At 39.5% G+C, this 19529-nt stretch overlaps 1 protein-coding gene and 1 long non-coding RNA gene across 3 annotated transcripts in view; one reads left to right on the top strand and one right to left on the bottom strand.

The window, feature by feature from the left end:
• The window catches only part of LOC307176108, a 167240-nt gene extending 161626 nt beyond the window's left edge, over positions 1-5614 (bottom strand). For both annotated transcript variants that reach the window (XR_013824607.1, XR_013824608.1), the window contains exon 1: positions 5162-5614. This is a non-coding gene — a long non-coding RNA (uncharacterized lncRNA). The remainder of the gene's footprint in view (positions 1-5161) is intronic.
• Positions 5615-5695: 81 nt separating this feature from the next.
• UBXN2B (UBX domain protein 2B) overlaps positions 5696-19529 on the top strand; it is a gene marked incomplete at its 5' end in the record, with an annotated part of 31680 nt that continues 17846 nt past the window's right edge. Inside the window, 3 exons of the mRNA XM_079901765.1 lie at positions 5696-5782; positions 11207-11310; positions 16533-16683. Of these exons, the coding sequence (XP_079757891.1) occupies positions 5696-5782; positions 11207-11310; positions 16533-16683 (342 nt within the window). The remainder of the gene's footprint in view (positions 5783-11206; positions 11311-16532; positions 16684-19529) is intronic.

The following is a 19529-nucleotide window of genomic DNA, read 5'->3' as shown; positions in this document are numbered from 1 at the left end:
ACCGTAGCAAACAAAGGAACAGCTCCTAACTGGCTGTCACCCCAGGGCTCAGTGCAGAGGGAGCATACAGAAATGCCCATCTCCCAGTCTTTTCCCAGAAAGAGGTCTACTTGCAGACTTTCAATTATAAGATAAGGTCTGAGGAGCTAATGTAAAATATGATGACTGTAGTTGACTGTGTTGCATAATTGAAATTTGAGACTTGAAGTTCTACTCTAAAAGAGTAGAAGTTAACTGTTCTCACCAGAATAAAAGGAAATATGTGAGGTGATGGGTATGTTAAGTAACCAGATGGGGGGAATCCTTTCACAAGATTTACATGTATCAAATCATCACACTGTACACTTTAAATCTATCACAATTTTATTTCAATTAAAAGAAAAAGAATTTGTACCATGTCAGTGCAATGAGGGTGAAGAAGAGATATTTTGGAGGAGAAATCAAAAGATTTGGTAAACAATAAACTGTGAGGTTAAAGGAAAAAGAGGAATTAAAAATGACTCTGGGGACTTCCCTGGCGGCACAGCGGTTAAGAATCCACCTGCCAATGCAGGGGACACGGGTTCGAGCCCTGGTCCGGGAAGATCCCACAAGCCACGGAGCAACTAAGCCCGTGCGCCACAACTACTGAGCCTGCGCTCTAGAGCCCGTGAGTCACAACTACTGAGCCCACGTGCCGCAACTACTGAAGCCTGTACTTCTAGAGCCCGTGCTCCACAGCAAGAGAAGCCACCACAAAGAGAAGCCCGCGCACCGCAACGAAGAGTAGCCCCCGCTCGCTGCAACTAGAGAAAGCCCGCACGCGGCAACAAAGACCCAACGCAGCCAAAAATAAATAAATCAATAAATAAAAAAGACTGATTTGTAGCTTACGGTAAACGGTAAGAAACTTTAGAATGAATAAGTTCCATGATTCTCGAACCCCCTCAATCACTTTGAGAATATAAAATAGTAAGAAATGGAGGGGAAGTGAGGTACCTGTGATCATTTCTTTGGAGAAGAATGGGAAGAGGTACTATAGCTTCCATCACAAGCTAAAAAGAGAGGGACTGCCTGTCATGAATGTCACCAATGTCGGTTGATACCTTCATTCAAGTTAAGATGTGAGTGAAACAACACAATATACATAGTAACTCAATGACATGACACGAGCAGCTACTTCCTTCCTGTATCAGTCAGTCATTTTCAAATACTGAAAGAATGCCCCTTTTTTACCCCTTTTGCTATTCCCAGTATAGCAGCTACAAACACAGAACACTTTTAAGTCTTAACTGCCTTGTAAACATTTTCTCCACCACATTCTTAAATTCAGAGTAGACAATGAACAAAATAATAAATCAAGGTCTTAAGTGTGGCATTTGCCAATTTCTGAGTTGTGAATACTCCCACCATGGTGAATTCCAAGCTACCAACATGTTGTCACTGAATGTGGAGTTGGGAAGAGGTGTACCATAGCGTGCCATTACATGGTATTTCCACCATGTAGATACAATAGCTGTATAGATAATAATAAAATATATTTAGAATAGGTAATAGATAATAAAATGTATGGCATAGATAATTATAAAATGTATTTAAATAATTTGGAATTGATTTTTAGTATTTATTACATTGGTTTTTAATATGACTTCATTGTAAGTTTATGTAACTTAATTTTTTTCTTTACTTTTTTATTGAAGTATAGTGGATTTACAATATTGGGTTAGTTTCAGGTGTACAGCAAAGTGATTCGGTCATACATATACATATGTAGATAGCTATATCCTTTTTTTTAAATTCTTTTCCATTGTAGGTTATTACAAGACAGTGAATATAGTTCCCTATGCTATACAGTAAATTCCTGTTGTTTATCTATGTATATGGTAGTGTGTATCTGTTAATCCCATACTCCTAATTTATCCTTCCCCCCTTCCCCTCCACTTTTAATAATGGCTGTGTTTAACATCTACCTGTAAAATTCCTGAAAATGTAACCACAGGCTCTCCCGAGCCAGGATGAGCCACGTCCTGCATACCTCTGACTTTAAGTACATCGAAAACACAGCTTTACTGTCCCAGCTGTCATTCTCAAACTGCTAAAATGTGGATTTTCCTCTCTATGAAATTCATAGTAAACTTGGTACAGCAATCTCTTCTCTTAATCCAGTGGACACATTCCAGTCCTAATTTTTTTTTTTTTTTTTTTTTTTTTTGCCATACGCGAGGCTTTGTGGGATCTTAGTTCCCCGACCAGGGATTGAACCCAGGCCCACGGCAGTGAAAACGCTGAGTCCTAACCACTAGCCCACCAGAAAATCCTAATCTTGATTATCCATAGGAAACGACAGCATTGGTCTCCTGCTTGAAACCGCCATGTCGCTGGTTTGTCCAGTCTCTTGCCTTCACCCTCCCTCTCTGACTATTCCCTTAGGTCTAGTCTGAATGTTCTCCTTTCCCCACTGAGCCCTTCAGTGCTGGTTTTTCTAAGTATTCTTGGTGCTCACATCTTATCACATCTCACACTGTCCCAGGAAGCCTCATCTACCCTGCTATCGCTCATGGGCAGTCATCACCAAACCTATATCTCCAAACCAAGATTCTCTTACTTCCTAATATCTAGACCCACATTTGCAATTGCTCTGTGATGTATTTTCCCTCTAGTGTCCCACATAAATTTTGAATTCAAAATGTCATAACACTCTCTTCCCTTGTGATTTGATGACAATGTTTAGTGTTGTGTTTGGAGTCCTTTCTCTTTGTGTGTGTGTGCGTTTATCTATTGCAGAGTGTTGGTTCCCATGAGGTTTACATACAGCAACCTATAAATATACAGGATTATTTTAAGTTGATGATCCCCTAAATGATCTCTTTTATATTTTGTATCTATACCATTCGATGGATGTTCACTAAACCTACCTGGGTAAACATTTCATGATGTATGTAAGTCAAATCATTACGCTGTACCCCTTAAACTTACATAGTGCTGTATGTCAGTTACAGCTCAATAAAACTGGAAGGAAATAAAGCAAAACGAAACCACAAAATGTCCACAGCAAACTTGTTTCTGTCTTTTCAGGTCTGCTTCTCCCTTTCAACTCAATAATTTATAGGAGGCACCATTTGCCAAACCACCTAACGAAAACCCTCAACGTCATCCTGTATTCCTCCTCCTTTCACATATTCCCCATGTAAGACTTCAGCGCCAATTGGCTCTGGTCCTAATATCTCTACCAATTACTGCTTCTCTCTTTACCCACTGTCACTGGTAAAACTTTATTCCTGGGAATTCCCTGGCGGTCCACTGGTTAGGGCCTCGTACTTTCACTGCCACGGGCCTAGGTTCAAGATTCCGCAAGCTGCACAGCGAAGGCGGAAAAAAAAAAAACCAAAAAAACCTTAATCCTAATCACCCCACATAACCTTCTAATTTTGTAACTCTGATTCATCTTACACACTGATGCCTCTGTTATCTTTCTAAATCACAAATCACTTAATGCCTCCCGATTGCCTTAGACCAGCGGTTCTCCACCTTGGCTGCACAACAGAATTACCTGGGGAGGTTTTTTTCAACTAATTGTATAAATGTGTGATTTACATATAATAAAGTACACCCATTTTAAGTATATAGCTCAATGTGTTTTTAACACATACATGCACACACACAAAGTGTGTAATTATCACATCAATAACAATATAAAACATTTTCATCACTTCAAAAAGTTCCCAAATATCCTTTTTCAAATTCCCCAAGCTTATCCTTCCCGCAAAGAGTTGACCCTAGGCAACCCCTGTCAGGAAAGATAAGTTTGGCCTGCTCTAGAATCTCGTATAAACTGAATCGGACAATATTTACTCTTTGACATCCGGCTTCTTTTACCCAAGATAATGTCTTTGAGATTCAGCCATGGTGTGTGAATCAGTAATTTCTTCCTTTTTACTGTTGAGTAGTATTCTGTGGTATGAATTTCTCGAAATGTTATCCATTCATTTGTTGATGGACATTTGGATTGTTTCCAGTTTGGGGCTATCATGAATAAAGCTTCTATGAACATTTGGGTACAAATATTTTTGTAAACATATGTTTTCATTCCTCTTGGGTCAGTATTTAGGAGTGTTATTGCTGGATCTTATGATAACTGAATATTTAACTTCAGAAGAAACTATTTTCCAAAGTAGCTGTACCATTCTCCATTCCCACCAGCATTGTAGGAGAGCTCCAGGCAGAAAGCCAGGACAAACATAGCTCATTTTGCTTGTTTCCCTTCTCTGGCATAGCACAGATCTGTACTGCCTGTAGTTCAATGTCTGAAAATAATCGTTTCATATATTTTGTCTAGTTTTTTCATTGTTGGGAGTGGAAGGGCAAATCCAGTACCAGGTACACTGTCATAGCCAGAAGCAAAGTCCACTTGGGGAGCGGCTTATAAAAACATGATGCTTGAGTGCAGCCCCATACTAATTAAATCTGAGTTCCTGCAGTGAAAGGATGGCAGGGGAGTTCTAATGGGCATCAGCCTTAAGAATCGCTGGCCCGGAGCGTAATATTCAATCTCTTCACTAAGGCAAGACCGTTCAGCATCTGCCCTAAGCATACATCTCCAGTCTAGATCCAAACCCACACTCTCCAACCCCCAACCATCTTTTGTCATTTCTCCTAAGGTTCTGCCATGCAGTACTTTATCAGGATAAACATGGTATTTCAAACCCATGCCTCTCCCGGTGGTCTCTTTTGGTCCAAAGTTTACCAGGGGTACTTATCCTTCAAGATTCGACCAAATGCCTTTGGCTTTATGGGTTATAAAGAAAAGCCCGGGATTTCTAGGGCAGAACGTTGTACTCAAAAGAATATCTGGACAACCAACAAATGCGAGGCTTAGGATCTGGTACCACCATTTACAACAGGGTGAGTTTAGTCGTTATTTGTCATCTGCTTTCCTCAGGTATAACACGGTAATAACAATACTCGCCTGGCAGAGGAACAGACGAGATTACACATACAATCGAACGCACCTAGCATGGTGCACATACCAGGTGCCAACAGAATACTCCCCTTCACACCCCACATGCCACTCATAACGTTTCCTGCAAAGCTCTACTGCAAATGGCACTTCATTATCTGTTTATACCTCTCCCTTTCCCAACAGATTGTGAGTTTTATAACGACCAGGACTACTTCTTTTTACCTTTGCATCCGGGGATATAAAAGTGCTTGGGATAAGACAGGAGTTTGAATAAATCTCAGATGAATTTAGAAGTCTCTAGTTCTGATCGCAAAGAAAGTTTACAGGGTTCTTCCTCCTCAACGTCAATTCACGCTTTGGGGGCGACGTACCACCCAGTCCTTGGCAAGGAAATGAGAGAATGTGACCGAGACTGGAAAAGGACGGTGGCACTTTTCATCAGATGAAACATCCAGGGGACGTTTCGTCACTGTGGGGTTAAAAGAACACGAAAGTCCGTGCTGCCCTCCAGGGCAGCGCCCAGCTGCCTCCGGGTTTACGCAAAGGCTTCTTGGCGGGGAAATTCTGAGCCAACTTCCTTTAAGGAAAGAAGCGGGACCGCACAGGTGGGCGGGCGCCGGAAGAAGCGCGCATGGGGGCCGGGGGAGGCGGGGACGCGCAGGGACCGCCCCGCCCCGCGGTTGCCAGGCAACTGGCCCCGGAAGTCGCGGGAGACGCTGCGGCGGCGGCGGCGGCGGTGCCGGGAGCGAGTGAAAGATGGCGGAGGGCGGCGGCGGCGGCGAGGCGGGCGAGGAGGGGCCGAGGGCGGTGGGGCCGCGGCCCCCGAGCGCGCGGGACTTGCAGGTGCGGCGAACGGCGGGGTGGGGGCGCGGCGTCGGGGACGGCGCGGCCGGGGCGTGTGGAACCGCCCTGGCCGCGGCCGAGCTTCCCCAGACCGGCTCGGGGACCGAACTGTGATTCCGGCGCCGCGGGTCCGCCCCAGGCGGCGCGCCGGGCAGCGGCGTCGGTGAAAACAAGTGTCCGAGCCCGGCTGTCAGTGGTGCCCCTGCCTCGTTTCCCCTCCACCCCATTTGCAGTTTAAGAAGCAGCTGCTCATGGCGTTTGGGGGGTTAGGGGTCAGTTGAGTGCTTCATCGGTTGATGCTCCGGTCAGACTCACTGCAGAAGAAAGCTCTGCTGTGGCCGTGGGGAAATCGAGTCACAGCGTGGGCTGGTTTGATCTTGTTTGTCTTGGATGCTGTTTGTGGCTCGATTACTTACGTGTAAAAGGGTTCCTTTTTATCAGATAGCTTTTCCCTTTTAAAGGGGTGAACTAAAAAGTATTTCATCCTACGGCTGCGCAGCCTAGTTGTAACAGATTACAGTCTAGAAAACATTGCACATAAGAAACAGAGAAATAAAACTGCGTAATGTTACAGGACATTGACATTAGTTAGCTAAACACCAGCGCACCAAATCTTGCTCCGCCAGATGCGTCACACTACTCATTTTAGAGGTTTTTTTTTTTTTAACTGTCTCTTTGTAAGATCATTGATAAAATTCAAAAAGTAAACATCTGTAGGGAGCTATAATTAAAAGTAAATGACATTCAATCCACAAGCCTTGGTAGAAAAGTTCTGTTACTTCATTGTTACACCTTCATTCTATTTCTTTGAACAAACATATAATGACCACCTGCCATGTAACATACTGCTAAGCTCGGGAATGCAGAGATAAATAGGACCTCAAATCCACAGTTGGTACTGGGACACTGTAAATATACACATATATTTAACAGAACATTTTGAGATGGAGTATGAATTAGTGCCAAAATAAGTAGGGCATAAAATGACAAATTTGGAGAATGGAGAGATTGGTGTCAGGTTAGGAGGTGAACTCAGTGTAGAATAGTTCCAGTGTTCATAGTCAGTTCAGATGCAGTAAACAGAATCAAGGGGCAGGAAGGTCTCATCCACCTCGTATTTTCTGCTGAACACCGGTATCACTAAGAGGCAGCATTGACTGTCAGGGAAAAAGTGGAGTTTCTGGTCAGAACAACTTCGGTTTGCATCTCGACCCTGACACTTAATAGTTATGTGACTATCGGAAAAATGTCTTAACCTCTCTGATCCTCAGTGTCTTTATCTGTAAACTAGAGGTGATGGTGGTGTCAAGGATGAAATAAAGAAATGTCTATAAAGTGTCTGTTCAATCCCATGTTATCCTGGATCAGACTTGCTTAGTAAATATTTGGTTCTTTTTCCCTTAAAGGAGAAAAATACTATAACTTTCACTGGTTAGTCCATGCTAATGCTATTAAACTTAAAACTATGTGACTTAATATCCTTTCTCTAATTTAAATCTATTTTGTCTTTTTATGTGAAAAATGAGAACAGCTTGGTTAATGATCACCTGATACTTGACAAATTTATACTTCATCCACTGGATTAAGATATGATAAATTGTTGGAGATATTGTGGTAGATGTCGCCAATTGTGAAAATTCCTTCCTTTCCACCATCAATTAGAAAATAGGGTTTTTTGGGGTTTTTTAAATTCCATCCCCTGTCTACTTCCCGGTAGGTAGTTTCAAATAGATAACTGATTTTTTATGAATGTGATTTGGAATATCAAATACACTAAGTATTCATAGTGTTTCCCTTAGAATTTAATAAGAATGTGAAGAATTTGCAGAGAAACCTGAAAACAACCAAGTGATGGCATGTGAAGAAATAGAGTATCAAAGATTTAAAAGAATTGGATAATGTTGTCTCCCCAGCTGGTTTCTTGGATACTGATTATTTGGGGATTATTTTATTGTTTAATCTAGCCATGTTTATTTGAAGACTTACCCACTTGGTTCAGTTTTCAGTAGATACTCCTGAACTTTCCTGACAACTCGCTCTGAGAGTCTTTCACAGTATAATTGGAAATAGCAAAAGTACCACTGAGTACCTGTTTCTTAGCTGCCATGCGGCGTAGGGTTTGTCGGCATCTACGTTAGGAGAGATTTCCTCATTCACCTCAAGAGGAAAGATGGTTCGTCATCTCCCAAAAGCCTCCCAGCAGCGTGAGCCTCTGACTCACAAATTCAGAAGTCTCCCATGGATCTCAAACTGAGAGCAGATCTTAGGTCCTTTCCTCCTCCAAAATTGGGAACATGCAGTGGGAAAGTTTGGTATAGGATTGTTAGTGACAGTACTCACCCCCAAAACCTCAGTGTCCGTTAGTGTTTGTGAACATTTTCAGAGCCCTTTGTCTCTTCTCATGCCCCTCAGTCCATCCACACAACGGGGTTAACAGTTAAGGTATTTGATCGTATGCTTCTGTCCCAGGTTTCCTCCAGAATGATATCAAAAGAAAAAGATTTCTGTTTTTATTTCTTTGTTTCCATAGAGGTTGGACTTGAGGAGAATTGGGGCTAATAACTTCAGTACTTCCTAGGGTTCAGAGTGGGCTTTGGGTGGGGCAGAGAGGGGAGTTCTATGAGTAAGAAAAGTGTACAGATGTCTGGCACTGTGTTGCACTTGTCACAAGTACCCTCGTCCTGTTGATGTCAGCCTCCCATATCGTTGGTTCTCAATTTTAACATACATCAGAGTCACCTGGAAGGCTTGTTTAAGCACGGACACCAGACCCCACCCCTGATTTTCTAAATCACTTGGTCTAGGTTGGGGTTTGAGCATCTGCAGTTTTCAAGGGTCCCCAGGTGATGCTGATGTTGCTTTTCTAGATTGAAACATCTGTGTTATACCTTCTGGCAGTTGTCCCTCTAAGACTGGGAATTCCAGTACTTTTAATCTTTTGCTATATATTTGATGTTCTCACCCACAATTTCAGGTTCTTTTCTCACATTCTTCTCATTTCAAATTCTAGAGAAAAGATTATCAGGACTTACCTACTTTATTCTCTGTGTGTAATTGAAATATCTTCATAATCTAGTTGTTTAGCTCATGGAAGGCTGTCCTGGTAATTCACAGTGCCATCTTTACTTCACAGAGCACACATTTTTATCTCTTTATTTGACTGAGATTTTGTTGTTGTTTTCTACTGGTTTTAACCAGTGCATCAGTTAATTTCCTCTTCTGATGTGGTGTCATTTGCTATGTCAAATAATATAGATTAACTTTATTTAAAATATTTGCTTATGAACTTATGGCATATGATGCTTCAGGTACATCATGGATCCTGGCATTAATTCCCTCTAAATATCATTCATTTTCCTCTAAGTCAATGATGTACTGGTGACAACTTGGCCCTTTCAGCTAGGTGGGCTCCCTGCTGTAATGTAATTTTCTCCATATTCCTATTTTGTTAATATATATTCTGCATTCCATGGAGTCAAAAGGCATTGTTTGCATTATTCATCTATTTGATAGAAGATTATTTGATTTACAGGGTTTATTCAAATCATCTTAAAGCAAAAAACAAGGTCCAAAACTATAGCAAATATAATCTCAGTTTTTAAATCTATAACATTATCTGTGTCTCTTTATGATTCATGTTGAGTTGTAGTCTACATAATTCAAGAATTTGTTGGGTGCCTGTCATGTGCTATGTTAAAAACAATTTGGGAAACCTAAATTATAGTAGGGGGGATGAAATAGTAAGAAAAGTACACAAGTGATGACAATGTAATGTTCAGTGTAAATGTGCTATGAGGATTTGGAAAAGAAATACCACTTTAGTTAAGAAAATTAGAAAAGGCTTCTTGAAGGATGGCTGAAATGGCCCTTTGACATACAGATAACATTTTCATTGATGGGAATAGGAATAGCCTAAAAGTAATTCATAGAGCAATATTATCAGCTCATGAGGAAATCCATAAAGGAATACGGTTTTGAAGAAATTTCAGGGAGGTAAAAATTTCTGAAAACTTTGGGCCGAAGTAGTCAGAGTGTCTGTCTGTCTCTGCCTCTGTCTCTTCTCATTTGTTTTGTGGTGGGTTTTTTATTTTGTTTTGTTTTCTCCTTTTGGAGAGGATAAGTAGGAAAAGACCATAGGAGATATATAGATAACACTGCAGGAAGAAAAGAAACCTTGGGGAAAATGAAACACTGACACAATCATTGCTGAGCATTTTTTAATAATATCTTCTCGGAGCACTTGCCTTGTGCTTCACATACATTATGTAATACCTCTAAGGTATTGTTTTAACAGGCATTAAAAGATGAGGGAACTAAGGCTCAGAGAAGTTAAATAATTTGCCCAAGCTCACACAGTAAGAGCCTAAGTTAGGATTTTAATGAGTCCTTTTAGGGTACATAGCACTTTTATAATTAGGATTTCCTGCAAAATTGCCATGTTAGAAATATGAAAGTTGACATATGTGTATGGGGTGGAGGTAGAAAATTAGGTGGGAAAAATAAAGACTCATTTTTGTTTTCTTGTGTGCATATTTTTCTTTTCCTACTGAGGAAAGAATCCCTGGAGATAGTTTTTATATTTCTCATGTTTCAATAAGGAGCACTTCATCTGGGTTTTGGGGGGATTGGGGGATTTTTTTTGTCTTTTTTTTTTTTAATTTTCCAAAGATTATGGTCATGCCAATTATAATTAAATAGCCACAAGGGGCATAAAGGAAAGTTTTTGAGTTGTCCAAGAAAGTCAGAAGTGGGAACAAAATAACTTATATGATAATGAAATATTTTGATAATTTCTTAAAATTCCAGTTTCAAAAACCATGCTTTGTTTATTTCATTTTGAAGATATCCAGCCATATATCTATAAAGCATAATTTGGTAATATTGCTTTCTAAAAGTTATATAAACTGTATATATCATTCATTGAAATGAAGCTCATTTTCCTAAACTTGATGAAATTTATATGTCTGGCAAACTTTTAAGTAGAATAATTTTGGAATTGTTTCATGTACTCAGATTTTGAAAACTTGAACAGCTAAGTGAAATATTTTTATGGGATCTGATGAGAGCAAACTGACATTAGTGTGAAACATCTTCAAGTATTTTTAAAAGAATTGTAGGTCCAACTTTGAAAATGATCTGTTACCAAATAGTTTTTGAAACTGTTGAATAGTTCATTGAAAGTAATTAAACAATTATTGTAACTTTAATTTATTCTATATGTGGCATTTTTGGTTCATTTTGTAAATGAGAAATGCAGCAGTTTTATTTTGCAAGGGAGTCATCTTCTGAAATGGCAGCCTTCATTTTTAATTAGACATCTTTACTACTCAGTTACAAGTTAATTGTCTACTCATAACTTGTCATTGTGTAGAAGGGTTTATTTCTAGTGTTTTTATACTTTATGACAAATCTGTTATTCTATAGTTGGCCTTGGCAGAATTATATGAAGATGAAGTGAAATGCAAAGCTTCCAAATCTGATAGACCTCACGCTACAGCCTTTAAAAGCCCACGAACAACACCTCAAAGGTAAGTTTTGTTTTGGTTTTTAAACTTGTATCCCTTTTTAGTTCACTAATCCCACATTATTTTAAATGGTCCTGGGAATTTATTTTTAACTATAACTTCTTAAAATAAATGTTTTTTAGATACTATTTCTGAAACTTTAATAGTCAGAAAGCCAGAAGAAACTTATGGGAAAATTATCTTAAATACTTAATATTTTGATAGACATTACATAGCATAATATACTGAATAGTATTTTTCTTGGGCACCGTGGTTCTTTTTTGAGTCATTGGACTCATTGAGGATCTGATGAAAGTCATACCCCCTCTCCCCCAGAGCAAGACTTATGTACAATTTTGTCAGTCGTTTTTAAGGGTTTGTGTGTTTCTTAAAGCCCATCCATGGAGTCCTTCATTTAAGAATCTATAACTTCAGGAATCTGTCTTTCCTTCTGTTGGGTGATGACCCATCTAATAGTGATCTTCTAGATAGTATTTACTATTGTTAAGATCCCTGAACTATAAAAACAACCAACAGTGAAGTCTTAAGAGATGAGAACCAGGTATATTTTATTGTCATGAGTTTTCTTGTTTCCAGGAATGTTTTCCTCAATGTCCCTTTAGTACTGCAAATCTCATTACTGGGGAGAAACTTGAATTTTCCCATTATATCTCATTTTCAGAAAGTCTGTTCTTTTATCAAAAGTTGAAAAATTCACTGGAAGTTATTCTTTCTTTTTTGTTTGTCACTAGTCTACCTTCTTTCTTTCTGTAGGGGAGGTAAAATGACATCCCTTTCTGGACCTGGATGGAAAGAGAGAATAATATTTATAATTTTCACCCCACCTTTTTATTTTACAAATTTTAAAATCCATAGATAATCAAAGATAAAGACAATGAATATATGCCGTGTCTGCTCCGATATTCACCAGTTGTTAACATGTTGTATACAGCAGTACATTGGTGCACACGCTGTCTTTTGCTCAACCATCTGGAAGTAAATTACAGCCATCATAGCATTTCATCCCGAGAGGCTTCAGCCTGCACCCCCTCAGAAGAAGCCCACACTCCTTTATAACCTTGATAACATATCACACCTTAGAAAATGAGCACTAGTTGCGTAAGTCATTTAATCCGTAGTCTATAGTCAGGTACTCTTAGAGCCTTTTGGGTTTAGGATCCAGCCAAGGGCCATGCATTCCACTCATGATGCCTGTTTGGTATCTGAATCCAGAGCACTTTTCCCAACCTTTCTGTTGTCTGCATTTAGCTCATCTATATAATCTAAAGCTTATTACGTGGACTTTGAAGAGCCGGGGCCAGATGTCTTTTAAAATGTGCCACATTCAGGGTCATTGTTTCCTCACGATTAGATTCTTGTTAAACGTATTTGTTAAGAACACTAGTTAGTGATGTTTTCTGCTATGTATTATATCACATCAGGAGCCATATGGTTTCAGGTTTTCCCACTATTGGTGCTATGTTCACTTGGTTAAGGTGCTGACCACCACCCCACTCCATCGGAAGATACAGTTTTTCCTTTATAATCTGCAGGTTGGTATCTTGGCACTGTTTGAATATCCTTCCCTTTCATTTAATTCTTATTTAATATGTATGTTTGTGTATGTGCGTATGCCTATACACACATACATAGACATATATGTATATAATATTGTGTATTTTAACTGCTTCCTTAATCTATACACTCTCTGAAATTTTGAAAGAGCTCAAAATATTAATGTACCAAAGTTTTACTCATTAACTATTTGGCCACTGTTCCCCAGTTTGAACAGATTTTGAATGACTTAATTTGTTGGTATAACAAATCAAAATATTTGACTTCTTAAAATAAGATTAGTGTATTAATATTTTCCTTGCTCTTCGAATATAATCCTTGAGATATTTCAATGAGTGGTTTTTTCTCTTTTATTTTATGCTATCTGAAACAGTGTTGCCATTAACAGTTATAATTTGATACTGCAATTTTTAAGGACTTTGTGCCTCAGATTTGACTTCTAGAATTATTTACATATCCAAAAAGAGGCGCTGCCTTAAATATATTGGTTGATGCTTATACTATGTTTGATCTGCTTAAAATACAATGTGAAGCAGATTATTGGCAATGTTTTCTTCTTGCGAAGCGTGATATTTTCGAATGCTAAGTATGCAGTTCCCTTGACTTCACATTCAGCATTGACATCTGCCGGGTTTCATTGCATGTCTACCGCTCTGTCTGGTACAGAAAACAGTCTTAATTAATGGTCCACCTTCTTGGACAACATTAGATATCAAAACATTCATCTGTTCATTGTCATTTTAAGTCACTGTGTACATAATGTGAAACTTAAGTACTCTAGACGTAGTGTGACCTATTTTTAATTTACAAGAGGAGGGGCAGGATCTACAGAAAAACTCACAGAAGTTAGCCTGACAGCTGCTTTTACATATTCATCCACAGAAGCTTCTCTGTCACAAATAGAACTTTAAAAATGTGAGTCTTCTTGTCCAAAAATGTAAGAACTTAAAAAAAAATGTCCCCTACAAGTCATGAGACACTAGTATGGTTTTGAGAATTCAGTAAGTCTATCAGATGTCTAGCACAGTGTCGGTACCTAGCTGGGGCTTAAAAGGTTATTAGGATGTGGGTAGGCACAGAAGACAAGGAACAAAATAGGCCCAGAAGAAAAAATAATAAAAATGCCAAGAGCGAGCCAGAAAGGAGCAGCAGAACTTGAGTAGCCTCGCGGCAGGTGAGGCTGGGTGGGCGGGGTGCCGCCGTGTGTGCTTCGTGCACGTGGAGCCTCAGCCTTCGCCCAGAGCCCCTCTCCGGGAAGGGCCGCGAGCTTGGTTTAAGGCTTTGTATCACTGTCTTGAAATTCTCAATGCACTTTGAGCAAGGAGACTCCTACCTTCATTTTGCCGCCGGCCCACACATTATGCATCCAGTCCTGCATGCAGCCACATCACGGCCAGCCTTGACAGCCAAGGAGAGCTGCTCTTGTGCGCAAGGCGGGGGAAAGCCAGTGTATGTTTTTCACTGTAGCTTTTACCATAAAAACTATAGTAGAGCGGTAGAGCTTTGATTCTAGACATAGACACACCTCAGTTTTCTATCTTTTTTTCTCTCTGTTTTGATAAGGTTTTGCCTGTGGACAAGTGTTTTTAATTCCCTAAGCTTCAGTTTTCTTATTTGGAAAGTGGGAATAATGCCATTGTTATGAGGATTAAATGAGCAGTTGATAAATGTTGGTTATTATTATTATACTTCTGGTAAAGTAGGTCTGGCAGTACCGTATAAGATAAATAGCAATGGGAAGAACAAACTAAGGAGACAAATCAAGAAGAAGACAGCTGCAGTAATCCAGAGAATGTGGGCATGAAATTTGAGGTTAGGATGGTGTCAGTGGAATGGAGCAGAAAGGGGTGAAACTGGTGTGGGATACTTTCAAGGAATTGATTGTAGAAACGTGATGACGTGGAATATAGAGAGTAAGTGAACGGGAAAGAGGGAAGACTGAAAGCTTCTTAATCTGGTATCCAGGGAAAATGTGATCATTAATGGGAAGAGATGAACTGGATTCAGGTAGGTGCTTTTCAGTTCAGCACCAGGCCGTAAGTAAGAAGGTCTAAAGACATACATTTGAGAGTCCTCTGTATAGAGAAGGTTGCTATCTATGGGAGTGGACAGACGTTGATGATCAGATGAATTTAAATAGAGAAGGAGAGTCAAGTATATAGGCATACTTATGAAAGAGGAGAAGGATGGATTGTGGAAAACAATAAAACTTCTAGAAGAAAATAGACCCTGAGGTAGGCAAAGATTTCTTATACCGGTAATAAAAAATCAGTGACCATAAAGAAGTTAGTAAATCTTTTCCTACGTCAGGTTTTGCCTGTAAGGTCTTTCTCACCAAGGCTGAGAAAAAGGAACTCTATCGTTGTACTTTGCCAGATCAGGGACAGGAGACAGGAGGGAAGGGGCTCCAACAGGAGGAGCTGCAGCAGGAAGCTTTGCTTCCCCTCCCCTCCCCTCCCCTCCCCTCCCCTCCCCTCCCCTCCCCTCCCCTCCCCTTCCTTTCTCAGTGCTGCCATTTAAGGCATCTGCTATCAAGCGCCTTCTAACGCTGACCCCTGTCGTGAGAGCCAGCCATGGCAGTGTTCGGCCTTGCTTGTCTGTACTGGGCCCTCTGAGTATCCGCTGGGCAGGAAGGCTTCCAGACGCTCCTGCTCTGGGTGAACTTAGTCCTCAGTGTACTTGACCAGAGCGCTAGCAGCTGGATCCATCCCACCCCACCCTCAGTAGTTGTGAGCTGGCCTGTTAGTGGGGTTCTGCTGGTGTCCATTGTTCTCCGTGTAGATCTTTCTTCCACTTACAGTGAATTGAGAGCTGAGCTGCCCTTCCCTTTCCTGTTTAGTTTTGCATATACTAATTTTGGGAAAGTCTTGAAGGTGACTTCTGTTCCTAGTCTCCAGTGCTGATATAATTTTCCCCCTTTGTTTTGTGAGTCAGTTCAGTGCAAATTAGGAACTGAATTGGAGGGTATCGGTAGTCAAGGATATGAGCTTTGATTGTCACCTTATTCTGGAAGTCTCCATGTTGCTATTTCATTGGTTATATTTTCTGATATTCTTGATTGTAAAAAATCTTGAAAGATAAGATAGGTTACTAGTTTATGTGAAGGAAATGTTTATATTTCCTAGGACCATTATGAAATAGAAAAGAATAGAGAAATGATTCACTACATAGTTAACACTGAGAAAATTGTTTGTGGTCTAAGTTATTTACCTTTAACACAGGGAGGTTATAATTTTTCAATCAGAACTCTCTGAGGAGTAAACTCTATGTGTAGCCCTATGGTCTAGATTTAGATATTTACAGCATCTAAATATAGAAGTCTCTTCACTGACCAGGTCCTACTGAATGTGGATTCCTCGGGGGGAGAGGCTTAGCTTCTGGTTGTCAGCTGTCAAAGAGATCCATGTGATAGATGAGCAGTTACAGAGGGTAAGTGAGGAAGAAACAAACTAGTCAGTTCTCAGGTGGGATGCTGAATTTGCTACCAAATCTCTGCAAACTGTTGATACTACTTAATTCCTTAATCCCGTTTTTAAAATTAAATATTTCCACAAAGGCCTTAGAAATGGCTCTCTTTAAATAAAAGTCATTTCCTAAGACTGTGTAGCTTTTTGCCTTAAAGTAGTTTATGTTTGTATTCTGTCTTTATTCATGAACTGTAATGTTTAAAGGTTCTATTCAAGTGAACATGAATGCAGTGGATTACATATAGTTCGACCTTCAACTGGGAAAATTGTGAATGAACTTTTCAAAGAGGCAAGGGAACATGGGGCTGTCCCTCTGAATGAAGCCACAAGAGCTTCGAGTGATGACAAATCTAAGGTAAGGGCTGAATTTTTTAAACTAAATATGCTATTGGGACTTCCCTGGTGGTCCAGTGGTTGACTCCAAGCTTCCACTGCAGGCGGCATGGTCAGGGAACTAAGTTCCCACATGCCGCCCAGCGTGGCCAAGGAATAAAATAAATAAATAAAATATAAAATATAAAAGCAATATAACATTAAAGTTTAAAAAAAAACTAAATTTGCTGTTTATATATTTGATCTCCTAAAGATTTTTATATTAGTTGCAAACGTTGTTTTTCTAACTGTATATTTGTTTCAAATATTTGTTTTATTTTTCTAAGTCTATATAATCTTTCTACTAATGGTCGAAAGTTGAGGCAGTTTCTTAACATTTCTATAAAACTTCTCTGTTTACCTTTTTATCTTGAAATAATTATAGAGTCACAGTAATTTGCCAAAGAATGAAGAGAGGTCTTATGCACCTTTCACCCAGTTTCCCCCAGCGGTTGTTACATAATTATAGTTCAGTCCCAAAGGTAGGAATTTAACCTCGGTGCAGGGTTTGTGTGTAGGTCTGTGTCATTTTATCACAGGTGTAGGTTTGTGTAGTGACCTCCTCGAGCTGGATGCTCTCCATCATCACGACAGTCTCCTCTTGGTGGCCCCCTTTAGAGTCACTGCCACCGACCCCGCCCTCAATAGACCTCCGGCCACCACTAATCTGTTCTCCATCTCTGTAATTTTGTAATATCGAGAATGTTATACAAATAGAATCGTACAGTATGTGACCTTTTAGGAGTAGCTTTTTTCCCACTCTGCTTAAGCCCTTGAGATCCATCAGTTATTGAGTGTATCAGTAGATTCTTCTTTCTTATTCCTGAGTAGCGCTCATGGCGTGGATGTACCACCGTTTGTTAACTCTTCACTTATTGAGGGAAATTTTAGGTGTTTCTAGTTTTTGGCCATTAGAAATATAGCTACTGGGACTTCCCTGGTGGCGCATTGGTTAGGACTCCGTGCTCCCAATGCAGGGGGCCCGGGTTCAATCCCTGGCTAGGAACTAGATCCCACATGCATGCCACAACTAAGAGATCGCATGCCTCAACTAAGGAGCTGGCACGCCGCAACTAAGGAGCCCACCTGCCATAACTAAGACCCGGCACAACTAACGAAATGGATAGAAAGAGAGAGAGAGAGAAAAGGAAGGAAGGAAGGAAGGAAGGCAGACATATAGCTGCTGTGAGCACTCTTGTTTTGTATGTAAATTAGTTTTTATTTCTTTGGGATAAATGCCTAGAAGTGCAGCTGCCTGGTCGAAGGGTACGTATATGTTTATACATATACATACTGCCAAAGCGTTTTCCACCGTGTGGGAGGGATCTGGTTTCTCCACATCCTTGCCAGCATTTGGTAATGTCACTGTTATAATTTTAGCCATTTTGATAGGTGTGTAGTGATAACTCACTGTGGTTTTGATTTGCATTTTCTTAATGGCTAATCATGTTCATTTGCATTTTCCTAATGGCTAGTGATATTGAACATCTTTTCATGTGTTTATTTGCCATTATCTTTATTATCCTCTTCAGTAAGCGGACTTTTGCCCATTTTCTAGTTGGATTGTTTGTTTTGTTACTGTTGAGTTTTGAGAGTTCTGTATATATTTTAATAGGTATGAGTCCTTGGTCAGATATATGGTCTGCAGATAGTTTCTCCTGGACTGTAGCTTGTCTTTTCATCCTCTTACCAGGATTTGTTACGGAGCAAAAGTTTTCAATTTGATAAAGTCCAGTTTATCCTTTTTTTTTTCTTTTTTGTATTTGGTATCTTGTCCAAGAACTCTTCATCTAACTATAGGTCCGGAAGATTTTCTTTCATGTTATCTAGAACATTTTTTATCGTTTTTCTTTTTACATTTAAACTTACGATTCATTTTGAGTTAACTTTCTATAAGGTTTACATCGAGGTTCATTATTCTCCTTATGGAGGTCCAGTTGCTTCACCATTGTGTGTTGAAAGGCTCTCCTTTCTCGATTGAGTTGTTTTTGTGCCTTAAATTCCTATAAAACTTTTATACAGCTTCTATAACTATGTCAGCTGGCAGAGTACTGGTATATCAAAGAAGACTTTAAGTATATTTTTGTGTATAATTGTCATATATTCTTATAATCATCATTTCCCAACCTGAGTTCCCTCATCAAAATCATTTGGGAGGTTTTCTAAACCACCATGTGGCCCCAGGGATTATGACTCAGTAGGTGTCCAGTGTGCCTAGGGGGCCTGTCTGGTAATTGTGAGGGTCATCCACTGCTCAGAACCGCTTTTGTTAAATGAAACTTAAATTTTAGTTTTCATTTCGTTCTTTACCCACAGTTTGAAATTCTCTTTCAGTTAGGTCTCAGGTAATTTTGGTTCTTGCAAGTTCTCCAATTCTGTAAGAAAAATATAGGATTGATATAATTTAGTCTGTAGAGAGGAAAGCAATGTGATGATTAATAGCTCATTTATGATATGAATGGTGATTAAAAGAAACAGCAGTTTTACCTCATAAGCTATATTACCTGAAAAATAGAAGACGTTGTAATTAGTATAACAAAACAAAAAGTACAGTCTAGTTGATTTGTCACAGTTAAATCAAAGCAGCTTATAAGTATGGAGCTTTTCTTCAGGGTAATTTATACTCATTTATAAAATTCTTCCTTTCTCTATGAAACTCTTATTTACTTTGTGAAATATGATTCAAGAATTATAATTATTATAAGACGTCATAAAATATTAAAGGTGGGTTTTTAAAGTCTGTTTCTACTTGAAAACATTATTTCAGCGTATAAATGCATTTCTTAGTTTAAGATTGGCCTAAGTTATTTCAGCTTCTGAGTCACTAAT

Source organism: Stenella coeruleoalba, assembly GCF_951394435.1.
Source record: "Stenella coeruleoalba genome assembly, chromosome: 17".
NCBI classification, from domain to species: domain Eukaryota; kingdom Metazoa; phylum Chordata; class Mammalia; order Artiodactyla; family Delphinidae; genus Stenella; species Stenella coeruleoalba.
This window is presented reverse-complemented; position numbering and strand designations above follow the sequence as displayed.